This window comes from Podarcis filfolensis (genome assembly GCF_964270895.1).
Source record: "Podarcis filfolensis genome assembly, chromosome: 15".
NCBI lineage: Eukaryota > Metazoa > Chordata > Lepidosauria > Squamata > Lacertidae > Podarcis > Podarcis filfolensis.
In genome coordinates this window covers 933,042-949,591 of record NC_139618.1, presented here as the reverse complement: position 1 = coordinate 949,591, position 16,550 = coordinate 933,042, and the positions used below count along the sequence as shown (strand labels likewise).

Sequence of the window (16,550 nt, the reverse complement as noted above, 5' to 3'; positions counted from 1 at the left end):
ATAAGCTTCTTTCCACAGGCTGGGAACAAACGGGATCCCCTGGGCCGTGGCAACATTTCTCAAGCCATCTATGATGGCTAAGACATGAATGAACAGAGGGAAATTAATTACCTTTGTAACAGTGGGGCAGACAGCTCACTCTGCAACGTTCTTTTTGGGGGGGGGGGGTCCTGGGCTGAGCGAGTGGGTCAAAGCCCTGCAAGGAGCACAGATGGAGGAACTCTTTTGAAATGTCAGCACCTAACACCTTTCACTTTCTCCGGCTCCCATTTCTAGATTGCTCAGCTGCCCCTGGCAGGAAGTGTCAGCATCATGTTCTTCCTGCCCCAGAGTGTGACCCAAAACATGACGCTGATTGAAGAGAGCCTCACCTCCGAGTTCATTCATGACATAGACAGGCAGCTGAAGACCGTCCAGGCGGTGCTGAGCCTACCCCAGCTCAAGATGACCTCTGAGACGAACCTTGCCAGCACACTCCAGGAAATGCGTATGTACCCAGCCCAGTTCTGCAGCTGAGGTGGGGTGAGAGCGTCAGTGCAGTGCTGCACTTGGCAAAATAGATACACCCAGCAGGGTGGATGAAGCACTGAAGGTTACAAGCCCCGTCCCTTCCCTTATTTTTTCACTGGCTGCCTTTGAACATGGAAGGCCATTCCTAGTTGCCAAAGCTAATGGACACAAAGAGACTCTGTCCACGTTGGGGATGGGCAGGATAAGAGGCACATGCTTTGCCTGAAGAAGGGCCTCAGGTTCAATTTGTGGAGTCTCCAGGTGGGCTGTTTCCCTTCCAGTCAGTGCAGACACTGCTGAGCTAGATGGCTTGGTCTAAGGCTGCTTCCTCTACTCTTCCAGTGAACCAGTCTAATCTTCTGAACAAGTAAACTGCACTTGTGGCAGCCATAGGGCAACTGCAGGAAGCAATGTGACCCTTGGTGCCAGTTTTTAGTTTACTGGATGGCGAGAGGTCTAGTATCACTCATGTAACTTCCAGCCAACTGGACTGTGCACTGAGGGCCACAGCTCTATGGTGGAGCCCCCGTCCTGCATACTGAAGGTCTCAGCTTCAGATACCTGGATGGACTCCCTGCCTGAAACCCTGGAGCGTTAGTGCGAGTCCTGCCCAGACCAAGCTGAGCTCAGTGGACTTATGGTCTTGGGATAAAGCAGCCTCCTCTTTTCCCATGCACTGCCTTGGTCCAGCCATGTCAGCACCAATCTTCCTTGCTGGCCAACTCTCCCTAGTTTGTCAGTGTTGTCCTCTTCTTTTTGGCTAGGAGCCCAGGAGACGCAGCTTGGCTGCACCCCTGGTCAGTTCTCCCCCCAGCTAATGAGACATCCTCCTTCCTCACAGGGCTCCAGGCACTCTTCTCGACTCCCGACTTCAGCAAGATCGCTGTGAAGCCTGTCAAGCTCACCCACGCACAGCACAAAGTAGTCCTTGAGCTCAGAGAAGACGGCGCACGCCCTGTGTCTGCTCCAGAGATGACCGGACCCCTGAACTTCGCCATAGACTACCACCTGGACAGACCCTTCCTGTTTGTGCTTCGGGACAATGACACAGGCACTCTCCTTTTTATTGGGAAAATTCTGGACCCTCGGAGTGCTTAGACTCCCCCCCCCAAAAACCCCCATCAGAACAGCCTGTGGTCATCGGGGAGGAAATGGGTTGGGGGTAGGTAGGTGGGGCCCGACTGCCCTGTTGCACTCTTGCTGTGCCCACAACTGTTTATGCTTACGTGCTGCAATAAACATGCCCCAAGAACAACTGTGTGGGTCTTGTAGTTCATTATCTTGTTGGTGACAGAGAAAGCATACAGTGGTGCCTCGCAAGACGAAAAGAATCCATTCTGCGAGTCTCTTCGTCTTGCGGTTTTTTCGTCTTGCGAAGCAAGCCCATTAGCGGCTTAGCGCTATTAGCGGGCTTAGCGGATCAGCTGATAAGCAGCTTAGCGGCTTGGGAAAAAGGGGGGGGGGAAGGAAAAAAACCCCGCAGGAACTCGCAAGACATTTTCGTCTTGCGAAGCAAGCCCATAGGAAATTCGTTTTGCGAAGCACCTCCAAAACGGAAAACCCTTTCGTCTAGCGGGTTTTCCGTCTTGCGAGGCATTCGTCTTGCGGGGCACCACTGTACCAGGGGAGAAAGAATTATTGAGAAGGATGGAAGAGATAGCAGAGAAAAGTTACCTCTGTTCCCCGTTTTTCCTTCCCAGTGTCCAGCACAATGTTCTCACCACTAGGCAATACCCTACTCCCCAGGGATCCAGAGAATCTTGTGTGTGCTTTGGGGGAGGGGGTTGCCTTCCAGCAGTCCTGCCTGTACCTCTGGAGGGGCTCTGACCTGTGTGTATGCACCTGTATGAACCAACAGGTACCTCTCAATCCTGTGAGTTGAGGACCCCACTCCCCCCCGAGACACAGATACATCTGCCCCTCCCAAAGCATGTATTTGATGGCAGCCACCTTCAATGCACTGAGGAAAATTTCATGGCAAAGGATTGCTGCTTCAGTGGTGAAGAGAGCATGTTTTGCATGGGAAAGGTCCAGCCCAACCATCTCCCAGTGGGAAAAACCCTTCTCCACCTGGGATCCTGCCTATGAGATGAGACCATCCTGGGTTTGTTGGCCCAAAAGTCTGACTTGGCAAAAGGCAACTTTCTATGTCCTCCTTGGAACAAGTGGGCAGAGGCAGGAATGGTTTTTCAAGCCTTTGGGGAAGTTTAATGAAGTTTGCCAATATCACATGATTTGCTCCCTGCCTCTGGCTGCCCAGAGTACAAAGGGTGTGTCCTTCCCATCATTCAGGTGTCTTCATCCCCGCCAAGGGTACCAAACAGCAGCCTAACCGGGCGGCCTGCATGTTTCTCACTTACGACATCTTGGGTCTTGCACTGGCAACAGAGGCTCCGCCTCCTCTGAGCAACTCCTCCAGGCAGGCTTTCATCTCTTGCAGCTCTTGCAGCTGGGTACTCTGGGGGCCAAAGTGCCTGGACAAAACATTCTCAGCCTCCTGGATGGTGTGCAGGGCTTCTGGTACAGCACGCCTGGCCACAGAAGGAGGCATTCTTGAAAGGGCTGCAGCAATGGCTCCCTCCCCTCAACAGAACCCCAAGCTGAGCTCTGGACCTAATCTCAGCCACCCAAGATGAAGAAGAGTCCAGAAGGAGGAGAGGCTGAAGGGAGGGAGAGCAGGAGGCCTCAGGAAGGATGAGGAGGCAGCAAAAAATAGGGATGGAGGTTCTGGGGAGTTAATTATTAGGAAGAACTTTGTGTTATGTAACAGCAATTTGTCCACAATCTGGACAAAAATCTCTCTGAAAAGCAATTCATCCTGACCGTGGCAGGGAGGGGGAGAGAGGGGGGGGGGAACTAAACCTCCCCCTCCACATGGCTTCCAGGCTTAGCAGCTGCTATTTACATTAAAAATATACGCATGTTCTTAACATACAATTAACTTCCCATGTGATTCAGCCCTTGAGTAACACAGCAAAGTGCTCAGGCTCCTTTTGGAGGGTTCCAGTGAAAAGTTGGCTCTTGCGGACACTTCCAGAACAGGACTTTCTGCCTTGAATAGAGGCAGGGGTCAGATGAGGTAACCCCAAGACATGCCTCCCAATCCTATGACACAGGTAAGTCCATTTTCTCCACAGCCCCTAAGGGGATGCAGGGTGGGCCACAAAACTCCTCTGTGTGAACCCTTCAGCTGCTTTCCCTAGGCCAGCGCTGAAAAGCCCCTTCTGAAAAGCACGCTGCTCCTGTCCACTGCTATGCGGAAGCATGTGCCTTGTGAGCCACCATAGGGAGCGGGGGAGGGGCACTTACCCATTGAAGAGGACTTGTGCCAGTTTGAAGAGCTCCTGGCCTGCTTCTATGCTGGAGGGGCCGTAATGGGCTTCCACAGTCTGGATGCTGCTGCGTAGATGCCCTGCTGCTTCCTGCCACTTCCCTGGGAAAGGTTGGGAGCGAGGTAGGAGAAATAATGTGGGAATCATTTTACTGGGCGCCACAGTGCTTCCTTAGCCTCCTCACAGCTACTGCTTCATGCTCTCATTATCTTAAATGCTATCTATTTACGGATTACGGAGGGCTCTAGCTCTAAGCAATGGTGGTTGCCTGTATGCACGTACGTATTATCTCATGGGCTGTTATCATCAAAGCCCTGATGCCAAGCTCCCATTTTAAGATTATATGAACCTTGCAAAATCAATCAATCATGCAAACTTATTACTCAAGTGCAAACTGCCAAATATCAGTGCAAAGTGATGCATATTGGAGAAAACAAGCAGACAGACAAACAAACCCACCCCTAACCCCATGTATGCAGACTTAGGGGATCTTACCTGGCAGGGCTTGGGGTCACCGTGGTTAGCTCAAGGACAAGGATAATTCAGAGTCTGATTGTGTCAAAAAAAGGCAGATTGCATGCTGGAGGATGTTGGGGAAGTGGCTGAAAATAAAACTGCACTTATCGTAATGCCTTATGTAATTATTTGTTGCAACCAAACTTGGAATAAACATAGTGTACAGAGTTCCGGTCACCCTGATTCAAGAAAGGATATCAGAGAGCTGGCAAAGGGTGTCCTCAAAAGAGGACAAAATGATGAAAAAGCTGGCACACCATTTTTACAAGGAAAGGTTGGTGCATTTGGGCCTTTTCGGTTTAGAAAGACAATGAATGCTGTGGGGGATGTGCTAGGGATATATGCAGTCAAGATCAGCTGGTGGGCAGGAGAGCTGAAGCAGGCTGTATTGCCTGCACAGGGATTGCAAAGCGCATTGCTTGGGATTCCCAAGGGCCTGACAGCCAGCGGAGCACTTGGGATTTTGACAGTTGGGCCGGACAGGTTACCTGTCACTCATCTGTTATCATAATTACATCATGTGATTAGCAGGTAGGTTGCTCCATGCACGCACACCCCCTGCATCAAAGTTGGTCTGCAGGGGTGGGGCCAGATAAGGCTCTGGCTGGCAGAGCCAAAAAGGGTTTCCCCCCCTTAGTTTAAAAGAGCACCTTACCCAGGGTGACGCAGGCCTGCGCCAGGCGATCCTCAATCTCTCCCACCATCAAGTGCGCTGGAGAGAGGAATCTCTTGGCATCCAACCTGCATTTCAGAAGCAGCTCCATCGACTGATCTGGAAATTCAAGAAGCCCAGGCCCAATGCAATTGTGAGATGGACACATGACAGCCTTGGCCATATTCACAAGAGGCCTGTGGGGCAGATTTCTATTAAGATCTCTGTATTGTTTTGCATATGTGCGGCTGTGGAGGTTTGCTGTCGAGACAGATAAAAGTGTCACCTTTTGCTTTTCATGTTATTAAGGGCCGATTTGCTGTGAGAAGCCTTGAGTGGCTCATAATGCTGCAGAAAGGCATGGCAGAAACGTTTAAGTAGCTAAACCCAGGGCTTCCTGGTTCCTACCCGACTCTTCTAGAGGGAGAGGCCCTGCCTGAGTTTCTTGGGTGTTTTTAAGCCTCACACTTTATCTGGCCTCTCCCCTTCAGAATTTCCCAAAAGGCGGCTCCTTAAGAGGGAACAGCCTGAATACAACAATGCTGCCCCCATGTGGTCATCAGGAACACGACATCCTAGGCAAGGTCATTTCTACTTGTGCCAACTGGTCAGTGAGGAAGCAGCAGCACAGACACTTGTTGCAGAAGATGCTCACCTGGGTGGCCACACTGCAGAAGCTCCAAGGCTGCCTCGGACTGCAGTCGAAGGTCACAGAGCTGATGCTGGAAGTGATCCTCATGAACTCGTACTTCGCAGGCCCCACTGGAGCAATGGAGCAAACCCTCTGCACCCTGGAAAAACCCAGCGGACAGCTCCCTGTTTGTATCACATTACAGAGCCTCATCCATCACACCCCTGAGCCAGGTGGTGCTTGGGGGAAAAGGGCACCCCATAAACAGACTCAGGCACAGATCCAGCCCAATTTATGCAAAAACCGGTTTGAGTGTCTTTGCAGCAAATGACATGAGCGTTACTCTCACAATGAAAAACATTTAGAAGGGCACCGTAACTGGATCAGGCCAAAGGGGCCCCAAGTAGCACATCCTCCTGCTCACAACAGCCAACTCAGCAAGAAGCCTGCTATCAGGACCTGAGTGCAACAGCAACTCCCCCCACTTGTTTTTCCCAGGAGGGCAGTATAAAAATTTAATGAATTAAAAAAATCAACCAACCAACTGCAATTGTTCAGAGGCCTTTACTGCTTCCAGCAGTAGCAGCAAAACACAGCCATTCTGGCTAGCAGCCATCAATAGCCATCTCCTTCTCCATGAATGTGTCTGATCCTGTTTTAAAGCCATCCAAGTTGGCAGCAATCACTGCCTCTTCTGGGAGTGAGTTCCACAACTATGTGTGGAGAAATTCCTTTTCAAATATTCCTTTAGTTATATCATGAAAGGGGAAAGCAAAGGGATGCGAGGAAGGCTAAAACCACCAGGCAAGCACACCACAGTGTGGACTGGTGTCCAGAAGCTGCAATGGCCATACTATGCCTCTTCCATGTCTAGGTGCCAATTGGTGGGGAATGACAGTGGGAAAGGCCTGTTTGCCTTCATGCTGGCTCATGGGAACAGAATGCCTGCCTGGAGAGGCCTGTGACTTGATGCAGAAGGGCTGCTCTTACGTTCTTCACTATCATAAGCGGAGAATGTCCTCAGCTTGTAAACTGGAGGGCTGTGCCCTGCCCCCCCCGTCAAAGATGCAGCTGCCCCATTCAATACTGCAGAAGCAACCCTGTCAGAGCATTACCTGCTGCATGGGCTTGTGGCAGGCAGGGCAATAGAAGAGACCGCCTTGGGAGGATGCTATCTTTCCTGAGTTGGGCTGCAGCTCCTCCAAGCAGGGCAGACAGCAACATTCAAAGAAATACTGAGAAAGGAGCCGCTTACGCCTTTCGGCAGCCCCCATCCTGCACCTGTGAGGCCCTGTTGAGAGAGGACACAAAGAATAGCCACAGGAGCCACAGCCACAAGGGGAAACTGATCTGGAGTGTGGGGTGCTTGCAAAAGCAGATCAAAGCCACTGCTCCCGCACCACGCTTTTCTGTGGTTCTGAGTCCAGCTTCCTCCTGCCACCTTTGCTTTGCCAGAAACAAGCAGACTTGCCAGCAATCCCAATGTTATTCGAGCTCTCAGGTCTTGCCCCTCCCAGTAACGTGGGCAGGTTGATGGCCATTAAAAAACATATGAAAGAGTTAGAACACTGCCTTCATTCAATTTAATGTTTAATGGATGGCTTTTAAAGGAAATAAGCACGCTCATTTTTTTAAAAGGTTGTAAAACAGATTTGGAGAGGTGAGGCTGACATCTTGACCAACAGCATGCCATCTCCCACTGCAAAACCAGAAAGCTTATTTCCCCTGAGTTTGGCCCTGAACAGGCACAAACACTTTCCCCCTTCTCTGTCCCATGGGGTCCTCATCCACTATCAACTCGCCTACGGGGAGGATTCCAGGAGAGAGCAAGAGGCAGGCGAAGGCCACCTCAGGGGGGACCTTAAGGCTTTTTGTTGTTTGGTATGATTTGTATCATGAAAAGGTGGGATATAAATAACTGAAATGAATAATTGGACACTTTCAAGAGCGTGGCTCTTTTGGTGCCTTCCTGTGTGCACCTTTCACTCTGGCCTGAGCTTTCTTGAGCTGGAAAAATTCCATGCACTCAGGTCACCCAGAAATGCGATATTGTGCTAACTACTTAAAAATTTATATCTCGCTCATCAGTTGGCTGGGTTCTCAAATTCACTTTCAATCTCAAATACAGTAATTGAAATAAAAATGATAAAATTGTAGAACTCAGCTGTAATCGTTTTGACAAAAAGCATGTTGAAATGTTGAAAAGAAGCAGAGAAATTGTTTTCCAAATTCCAGCATCCTGAGGAATTTGAGAGCAGCTCCCCAGAACTTCTTCAGCATCACCAAGAAACTAATGAGGCTGATCTGCAGGGATGAGGCCCTTAAGCCCCGTTTTCAGTCAAGGAGGGAGAAAAGGGAAAGGGAGGACGTACAAGCAAAGATAAGATCCCAAGACCTACGCCACTGGTACATTCTGGCTTCTCTTGAGAGAAGTGTGACAGGGTTTCCAGGCATCAGTTCACCTGGCCCCCTCCTCAGCCAAATGATAGCAGTTACTCACCATAGCAGTGGAGAATCTCCTGCCCTCTTGGGATTGACTGCAAAGCTCTGACCTCTGCGGTTCTGCTGCTGAAAGTCACACTGGTGTTTGGCTCACAGGAGTGGTTCAGGAGGCTGACCACGGGGTAGAGAGCTGTGGCCACACGCACCTGTTTGCTGCTAGTCACTGGCCCATTTTCAGCCCCTGAGTGAAAGTGACAATGAGGCCTTTAGGGACAAGAGGAATCCATAAGAACATCAGAAGAGGCTGGCTGGACATCCAACAAGGCAAGATGGTGAGAGCACCATGGCTGAGTGGAGCACCTGAGGATCGCCAGCACCAACCGGGGGTTGGGGGTTGGCAGGTCCTGGACCTGGCTGGTCCCCGTGTCAACACTGCCACCACCACTGGTGGGGGGACGACAACCAGGGAGGCCACACAGAGCCCCCAGCCCCACCAGCGGACAACATTCTTTATAAATTTTACACCCAACACAGGTGCCACAAAGGCGCTTGGCACCATCTCACTGACCCACCCCTATTGCAAGTGAAAGGGGGGACAGCCTGTTCTCAAATAAGGCCATTCATCCCAGATGAGACACAGGACCAACTGGCTGGGAGCCAAATGGTCTAAGCTACCCCAAACAAACACCTATATAATTACATAAAGATTACTCTCTATAACCTACCCTCCCAATCTTCAGCCCATTCCTAACACTAACCCCTGCTCTTCCCCCACACTATATATCAGCACATTAGGTTCAATAGCCAATATAAGGTGAGAAACACAGGACAACCCAGACAGGTTAGCAGAGAATCATCCTGTAAAATAGACAAACAAAATGGCTAGCTTAAAAGCAATTACACTAAATGTGAGGGGACTGGGAAACCTGATCAAAAGATAACGCACCAACTTGTAAGTAAACACCATGAAACCACACATTGCCTTCCTACAAGAAATACACAACCCACCCAAAGAAGCCAACTCCTGAGCGAACCCTGCTTCAGTCAACAATGGGTGGCACCTGGCTGAGAATAGGCCCTTCCTAGAAAAGCTAACCAATAAACTGAAACTGACAAGGGGATAAATAGAAGAGGATGCGTTGACCCTGGTATGGCTCCCCTTAATCACATTCATAGCCCAACAGGACAAAAAGAATCCATCAGCAGCATACAAATCAATCTGGCTTCCTGACCCAACAAGCCCTCCCCTCCTCACAAATGCAAACAAACCCCATTGCAGCCAACCAACCACACCCTGCCCTCCAATATCTCTCACTACCAATGAAATGTATAATGTGAATGGTAACTGGTATTCAGAGGCATTTACTGCCTTCAGCAGTGAAGGAGAGAACCCAGCCGGAAGAATCTGGAGGCCTTTACAGCTTCCAGTTCTTAAAAGTGCTTCCTCATGTATCACACACTCTGCCCATCTCCTCTAGGGAGTCCAAGCATGAGAAAGAGCAATCCCATGTGTACTCACCTGACACGTGGAGTGCAGACACTGCCTGCGCATTGCACTGCAGCTGCAGCATGTGCCTCAGCATGGCCTCCCCTGGGACTTCCCACTCAGGACATGCTTTGCCAGCTTCTGGTCCTCCCTGGTCTTCAGGTGTGCTCTTCCCTGAAATGAAAGCCTCCAGACCAGCTTCTCCAAGCATCTTGCACAAGGCAGCAACGCTCAGGCTGCAGAGAAGCCTGAGCTCAAGGCTGTGCTTTTCAGTGTGTGGCAAAAGGCAGAAGATGGCTTGGTAGGAACTGCTGTACCGCCCATCAGCATCACAGCCAGGAATGGAGGAGGCAGAGTTCTCTTCTACAACCACACTGGGAGCTGGTGCTTCAGCAACAGGTTCTGTCACCACTTCCTCTGTGTGTGACTGCTTTATTAAAGTGCTAACCTCTGCAAAGCCTGCCACCAGAACCGATCTTAAGGCGACATGGCAGAACACTCCCAATGTCAGAAGCAGTCCCCCGTAGGAGCACTCTCTGCTGTGGTAGGTCCTCCATGCCAGCTGGGCACAGGCATGGCTGCAGTACTTGGCATAGCTGCACCCCTGGCAGGGAACAGGTGACAGCAGCTGCTTCAAGCAATGGTGGCAGTGAAGATCTTCGTTAGCTGGCTGCCCATTCAACATGGCCTCTGCACTGCCTTGAAGCAAGAGGCTTTCCCCGGGGCATAGCACGCTTACAAAGGCCTCTTCCCTCACTAAGATTTCACCAGGAAGGATATCCTTGGCGGCAACTAAATGGCGCCCTTTGCACGCAGAGAAGTTTAAGCTCACTGATGCAGAGGCACATGAAATCCTACTGCTCTCCTCCCAGGGCTCCAAATCCTTCTGGATCCTGTCAGACACAGCAGGCTGACAGACTGAACCACTCTTCCCTTTGCAGGCTTTGAGTTTCAGCTGGTTGAATTTACTAAGCAGCACATGATGGCTGGCAGCTTCCAGACTCTGGACTGCAGACATTTTCTCCTCCATGCTGTCTAGGGCTTCTGTCACCTCCTGAAATCGACCTAGAGAAAGGAGGCAGTTGGCCTTCCGCAGCAACAGCTTGGGGAGCAGTTCTTCTGGGTAGCCCCCTCCCTGTGCCCTCTTAATGTCCTCCAAACAAACCTGCGGAGAAAATAAAGGTTTTCTGAAAGCTTGAAAAGGGGGTTGTGGATACTACAATGTCCTAAGCTCTGCTTATTCTGTTGCTCAACTTTCTTATTACATTTACAGCTACAACTAGGTCCTCATCTGCCCCACCACTTGCCAGCTTGCTAGTTACAAGTGCCATGTATACCGTGCAAGGTTCTCTTTGTGTTGTAAATGGCTTTTCCCAGAAGTGCTTACACGTTAATGATACTTCCCACACCCCTGCTCCCCCAAGCTTTCACCTTTCTACTTACAGGAAACCACTATCCTGCAGTTAATCTCAGTCAGGCACAATAAGCAGTGAGAGCTATTTTACAATCTTTAGAATCAGAGAGTGCATTACCATGTTAGAAACACAGGAAGCTACATTATGCTGAGTGAGAATATTGGGCCATCTAGCTCAGTAAAATCTACACTGACTGACAGAGGCTCACGCAGAAGAAGCCCTTCTTGGAAAAGCCAGGGTTGAACCTGGGACTGTCGGAATGCAAGAATGCAATGCTCTAACTCTAAGCGATAACCCGGATTCCCCAAAGGTGGGGGAGCCCTAGATATTGCAGTGCTTGCACTATACACACAGACACACAAATGCTTCTGGGGGCATGTGACTTTCTGACTGCCAGGCCTCCAACTGGAAACAATGGCTTTGGACAATGTGATGCTTGGTTGGCCCCAACTCACCTCAAACTGACCCAGGTGGAAAAGAGCTGCCGAGTGGTTGGCATAACACACTGCCATTTCTGGGCTGCCGGCTTCTGCGTGGGACAGTGCCTGGAAAGATCAGAGAAAGAGGAGGCCAAAATAAGTAGAGTGGCTAAAGGGCAAGAGCTGGGAAGTTTCTGGCTGGAACCTCAGTTCAGCCACAGGACACAGCTAACTGCAGAGGCAAAATGCACTGGTGTGCCTTCAAAAGAGAAGGAGAAGAGTTTGGATTTGATATCCCGCTTTATCACTACCCAAAGGAGTCTCAAAGCGGCTAACATTCTCCTTTCCCTTCCTCCCCCACAACAAACACTCTGAGGTGAGGGAGGCTGAGAGATTTCAGAGAAGTGTGACTAGCCCAAGGTCACCTAGCAGCCGCATGTGGAGGAGCGGAGATGCGAACCCAGTTCACCAGATTACGAGTCTACTGCTCTTAACCACTACACACACACACACACACACTCACACACACACACACACCCATCTCTCTTATGAGTGGAAAAGACTTTGATGGGGGCCTTCTCTGTGGCAGTGCCCAAAATGCTGAACTCCCTGCCCTATGTTGGGATTTGCCTGGCCCATCCTTTTTATGGCTTCTCACTCCCAGGCTTTCTCTCTCACACACCCCTTTGATGGCTTTTAGTCTCCCAGCTATAGCTTTTGCTCTGCTGTGGTTTAGCTTTTTTAACATACTAGCAGTCTCATACGTGGCACTGCTCAGGATTTCTAAGAGAACAAAAAAAGCAAAGCAGTTTTGAAATCAGTAGTTAAAATCAGTGAAGTGCTGAAAGCTTCAGTCTGCTATCCAAAGACCATCCAATTGATTCCAAACACAGATGAAAACCTGCTCCTTGATCTCAGAAATGACCATGTAAGAAGACTGAGCTAAATTCCATTTTGAAAGGTTCAGTCCAGCATCTTGATTCAAAAGGGCATCCAGTTCTACCCAAATGCAAGACAAAAACATGCTCCTTGATCTCAGGAACAGCCATGCAAAATTGGCACTGTGGGTTAAACCACTGAGCCTAGGACTTGCCGATAAGAAGGTCGGCGGTTTGAATCCCCACGACGGGCTGAGCTCCCGTTGCTCGGTCCCTGCTCCTGCCCACCTAGCAGTTCGAAAACACGCCAAGCGGAAGTAGATAAATAGGTACCGCTCCAGCGGGAAGGCAAACGGCGTTTCCGTGTGCTGCTCTGGTTCGCCAGAAGCGGCTTAGTCATGCTGGCCATATGACCCGGAAGCTGTACGCCGGCTCCCTTGGCCAATAAAGCAAGATGAGCGCCGCAACCCCAGTCAGCCACGACTGGACCTCATGGTCAGGGGTCCCTTTAACTTTACCTATCTTAAAGAGGTGTCCAAATGCTGACAACTTTGCAAAATATATATTAGATTACCGTTTTTTTCTGTATATAAGATGATGTTTTTTGAAAGAAAAAAAGAAGTTAAAAATTGGGGGTCATCTTATACAGGGACGGTGAATGCACAGGGGTTAAAAAAAACACCATTCAACTTCCTGCAGCTGCTGTGAAGAAGCTGCCGGAACCGCCAAAGCCACTGTCCATCTCATGTAGCTGGCTTGGGCTGGTGCCCGTGTGTGCACCCCACCCCCAGTGCTTTGAATATTTAATGAAATATCAAAGTTGTTCTCTGGTGTTTAAAATATTGATTTCTTAATTTGGGGTTCAAAAAAATAGGGGTCGTCTCATAGATGAGGGTGTCATACATGGAAAAATATGGTAGATGGATTTCAGTGTATTTTTGCATTAAAGGTAAAGGGACTCCTGACCATGAGGTCCAGTCGTGGCCGACTCTGGGGTTGCAGCGCTCATCTCGCTTTATTGGCCGAGGGAGCCAGCGTACAGCTTCCGGGTCATGTGGCCAGCAGGACTAAGCCGCTTCTGGCGAACTAGAGCAGCACACGGAAACGCCGTTTACCTTCCCGCCGGAGCGGTACCTATTTATCTACTTGCACTTTGACGTGCTTTCGAACTGCTAGGTTGGCAGGAGCAGGGACCGAGCAACGGGAGTTCACCCCGTCGTGGGGATTCAAACCGCCGACCTTCTGATCGGCAAGTCCTAGGCTCTGTGGTTTAATCCAGCCACCTGTGTCCCATTTTTGCATTATTCGTGTTATACTGCAAACTTCGCTGAGGGTGCTCTGAGTGAAAAGGGGAGGGGGATAAAAATCAACAAAATAAATAAATAAATAAATAAATAAATAAATAAATAAATAGGTGTTGAGCGCCCTCATCCACTCTCAGGTCTTTACCCTGGAATAGAGTACTGCTGCTGTTCTATACTCCTTTTTTCGAAACCATTTGTTCCCCTCCTCCTTGCAGGACAGAGTCATCTTAGGATCTTTCTTCACACAATAGTACCTGGACAGCCTGAGCAAATACTCTTCATCTTCAGGACTACAAGAGGGAGAAAAGAGCAAGAGACAGGGGGAGAGATTTGAGACAGGTGTGCAGAGAGTCAGCGCTAGAGATGTCACAGAATTCTGTCAAAACAGGAAATGAGAGCAGGAATGGCATTAGTTTGTGTGCCCCTCTGCAAACAGGAATACATATCAGGCAGCAAATACAATTGGTATTGGCTGTTATAATCTAATGCAAGAACATAAGAAGAACCAAAGGGGGCCCATTTAGTCCAGCATCCTGTTCTCACACTGGCTTGTGGGAAAGCTGCAAGCAGGAATTGAGCACAAGAGCAACTCTTCCCTGCTTTGATTTGAGCAGCTGGTATTCAGAAGTATTGTTACCCCCAGCTGTGAAAGCAGAGCATAGCCATCATAGCTACCAGCCATTGATAGTGCTCTCCATGCATTTGTCTAATCTTCTTTAGAGCCATCTAGGTTGGTGGCCATTACTGCCTTTTCTGTCCACGATTCGCTGTCATTATTTGCAACATGCTCCCCTCCGAGAAATGAATGGCGTGGCACTGCATAACAATCACAAATTAACGATGTTATTAAATTTCATCATTGTCAAGCAGCTAGCTCAACGTTTTTGGTTTTTTTCAGAAGCCGAACTGCAGAGGAACAGCATGCAGGCTTCTCAGCAAAATATTCACACACATCACTCAAATATACAAAGTTACTTACTGAAAAAGGGTCAAGGAAAGAAGAAAGCTGTCCCTGAGCGACATGGAGTGACAAAGTTGTTCCTTCAATAATGGCTGCAGTGAAGTCAGTTTCTGGCTAATGTAAAGCTTCCATTTTTCCACAGGTAAGTCCATGATAAGCTAGAAACAAATCCATCCAAATTTTGATTAACCATTCAGAGGCTATACAATCTACAACTATTTGATAATGCACTGGTGTTCAGCTGGTGGGAATCACATAACTGTAGAGTTGGAAGGGACCCCAAGGCATAGCTGTCAACTTTTCCCTTTTCTTGCGAGGAATCCTATTCGGAATAAGGGAATTTCCCTTAAAAAAGGGGAAACATTGACAGCTATGCCCCAAGGGTCATCTAGTGCAAGCCTCTGCAATGGTAGGTTAAAACAATAGCACTACTACAATGCAAATATATGGTAAAAGATTAGGAAAAGTGCCCCAAAGGCACATTTGTGTTAAAAGTGGGTCCTGGGCTTGAAAAAGTTGAAGATACCTGATTTAACAGAGGGTGAATTTAGACCAGAGCAGGTGGAAAATTAGTAGTAGTAGTAGTAGTAGTAGTAGTAGTAGTAGTAGTTTATTAAAATTATCCTTCATCAAAGGATCACAGGGCGGTTTACAATACAGTATAAAAACACAAAAATACATACTCTAATATTGACAAAAATACATAATCTAATAAATTGGGCATTTAAAAAAAATCTCTTGCATCAAAGACATATGAGGGTGTGCTTCTGGGTGCTAACCAGGGATGAGGAACCTGCTGTGGCTCTCCCTTCAAATGCCTTTGGGCTCCCAATTCTTCTTGGCTCCAGCAGTCAGCATGGCTTTGCGGCCAGGGGCTGTGATGACATCTACAGATATCCCTGCCCCCTCCAAAGATATCCCCCACACCTACCATGCAGCCTATTTCACAGGGTTGTTGTGAAGGTAAAGCTGGGGCAGGTGAGTATGGTGCTTGCCACCCTGGAGGGAAGAAGAAGCAGGACAAGGACGATGACAGCAATAATGGTACTGCTCCAAAAAGAACTAGAAATTCCATCCCCAGAGCTTTCATCCTATGCTGAAACCACCCCTTCCCCCTGGCATTTGGCACTTGAGATAGGACCATAGGACTGTACAGTTGGAAAGGTCCCCGAGGGTCATCTAGTCCAACCCCCTGCAATGCAGAAATCTCAGTCAACACATCTATGACAGAAGGCCTTCCGACCTCTGCTTAAAAAACCTCCAATGAAAGAGAGTCCACCACCTTCTGACGGGGACTATTCCACTTTGAACATCCCTTCCTGATGTTGAGTCGCAATCTCCTTTCTTGCAACTTGAAGCCATGGGTTCGAGTCCTACCCTCTGGAGCAGAAGCAAGCAGGCATGTTCCTCTTCCATGCGACAGCCCTTGAGATATTTGAAGATGGCTCTATCTCCTGTTTTCCAGGCTAAACATCCCCAGCTCCTTCAACTGTTCCTCATCAGGCTTGGTCTCAAGACCCTTTGCCATCTTGGTCACCTTTGTTCCTACTTCTCAATATCCTTCTTAAATGGGGGTAGCCAGAACTGAACATTGGTCTCTTTCTCTCTACCCACCCTCACAAATATTCATACACTTAATACCCAGCCTAGCATTGTGATTGCAGTGTTTTTTTCATTCTTTTTAATTCAGAATTTTAAACTGTTGTGACTCACCCTGGAACCTGCAGGTGAAGGTTGAGTAGTAAGTTGTAAGTATACTGATAATAGAACTATAATAGCAGTGCTGCAAAAGGAGGGGAGGAGAAGAACAGCAATTGTTGTACCCAGTTCCCTAACCACCCGCTCTTGCTTCTCGTACCCGCCTTTCCCCGAGAGAGGCTCAAGGCGGATTACAGCTGCGGCAGAGAAATCTCTTGGCCCCTCGCCTGTCAGAGAAGGGGTCTAGTCCGACTAAAACTTAGACACAACCCCGTCATGCTACTTGAGCGAGGATAATAATAATAA

General features: G+C 49.0%; 2 protein-coding genes and 1 long non-coding RNA gene across 4 annotated transcripts in view; 2 read left to right on the top strand and 1 right to left on the bottom strand.

The window, feature by feature from the left end:
* Positions 1-1,765, top strand: part of SERPINF1 (serpin family F member 1) — a 42,111-nt gene extending 40,346 nt beyond the window's left edge. Inside the window, exons 8-9 of the mRNA XM_083587875.1 lie at positions 277-487; positions 1,352-1,765. Coding sequence (XP_083444001.1) covers positions 277-487; positions 1,352-1,608 — 468 coding nt within the window. The 3' untranslated portion in view covers positions 1,609-1,765. The remainder of the gene's footprint in view (positions 1-276; positions 488-1,351) is intronic.
* A 927-nt stretch (positions 1,766-2,692) lies between these two features.
* SMYD4 (SET and MYND domain containing 4) lies at positions 2,693-16,391 on the bottom strand. Of its 2 annotated transcripts, XM_083587600.1 has the most exons (12): positions 16,260-16,391; positions 15,478-15,545; positions 14,565-14,704; positions 13,731-13,875; positions 11,440-11,529; positions 9,603-10,734; positions 8,142-8,324; positions 6,757-6,932; positions 5,666-5,801; positions 5,014-5,130; positions 3,820-3,943; positions 2,693-3,041 (listed from the first exon to the last, which is right to left on the bottom strand). In XM_083587600.1, the coding sequence occupies exons 2-12, from the start codon at positions 15,478-15,480 to the stop codon at positions 2,867-2,869; spliced, it is 2,421 nt and encodes an 806-aa protein (XP_083443726.1). In that variant the 5' UTR covers positions 15,481-15,545; positions 16,260-16,391; the 3' UTR covers positions 2,693-2,866. The 2 variants fall into 2 exon arrangements, with proteins under 2 accessions (XP_083443726.1, XP_083443727.1); XM_083587601.1 differs by lacking the exon at positions 15,478-15,545 and having other exon boundaries at positions 16,260-16,373.
* On the top strand, positions 3,058-16,437 carry LOC310750224. The gene is made up of 4 exons (XR_014541990.1): positions 3,058-3,626; positions 14,484-14,688; positions 16,237-16,326; positions 16,358-16,437. It is a non-coding gene; the product is annotated as an uncharacterized lncRNA (long non-coding RNA).
* The last annotated feature ends 113 nt before the right edge of the window (positions 16,438-16,550 follow it).

What these genes read in the sequence shown, in the direction of transcription:
- SMYD4 (XM_083587600.1), bottom strand. An exon ending in TCCACCTGGGTCAGTTTGAG is followed by an intron (nt 10,735 to 11,439) that starts GTGAGTTGGGGC and finishes TTTTCTCCGCAG; the next exon opens with GTTTGTTTGGAGGACATTAA. An exon ending in GCAGGCCTGCGTCACCCTGG is followed by an intron (nt 3,944 to 5,013) that starts GTAAGGTGCTCT and finishes AACCTTTCCCAG; the next exon opens with GGAAGTGGCAGGAAGCAGCA.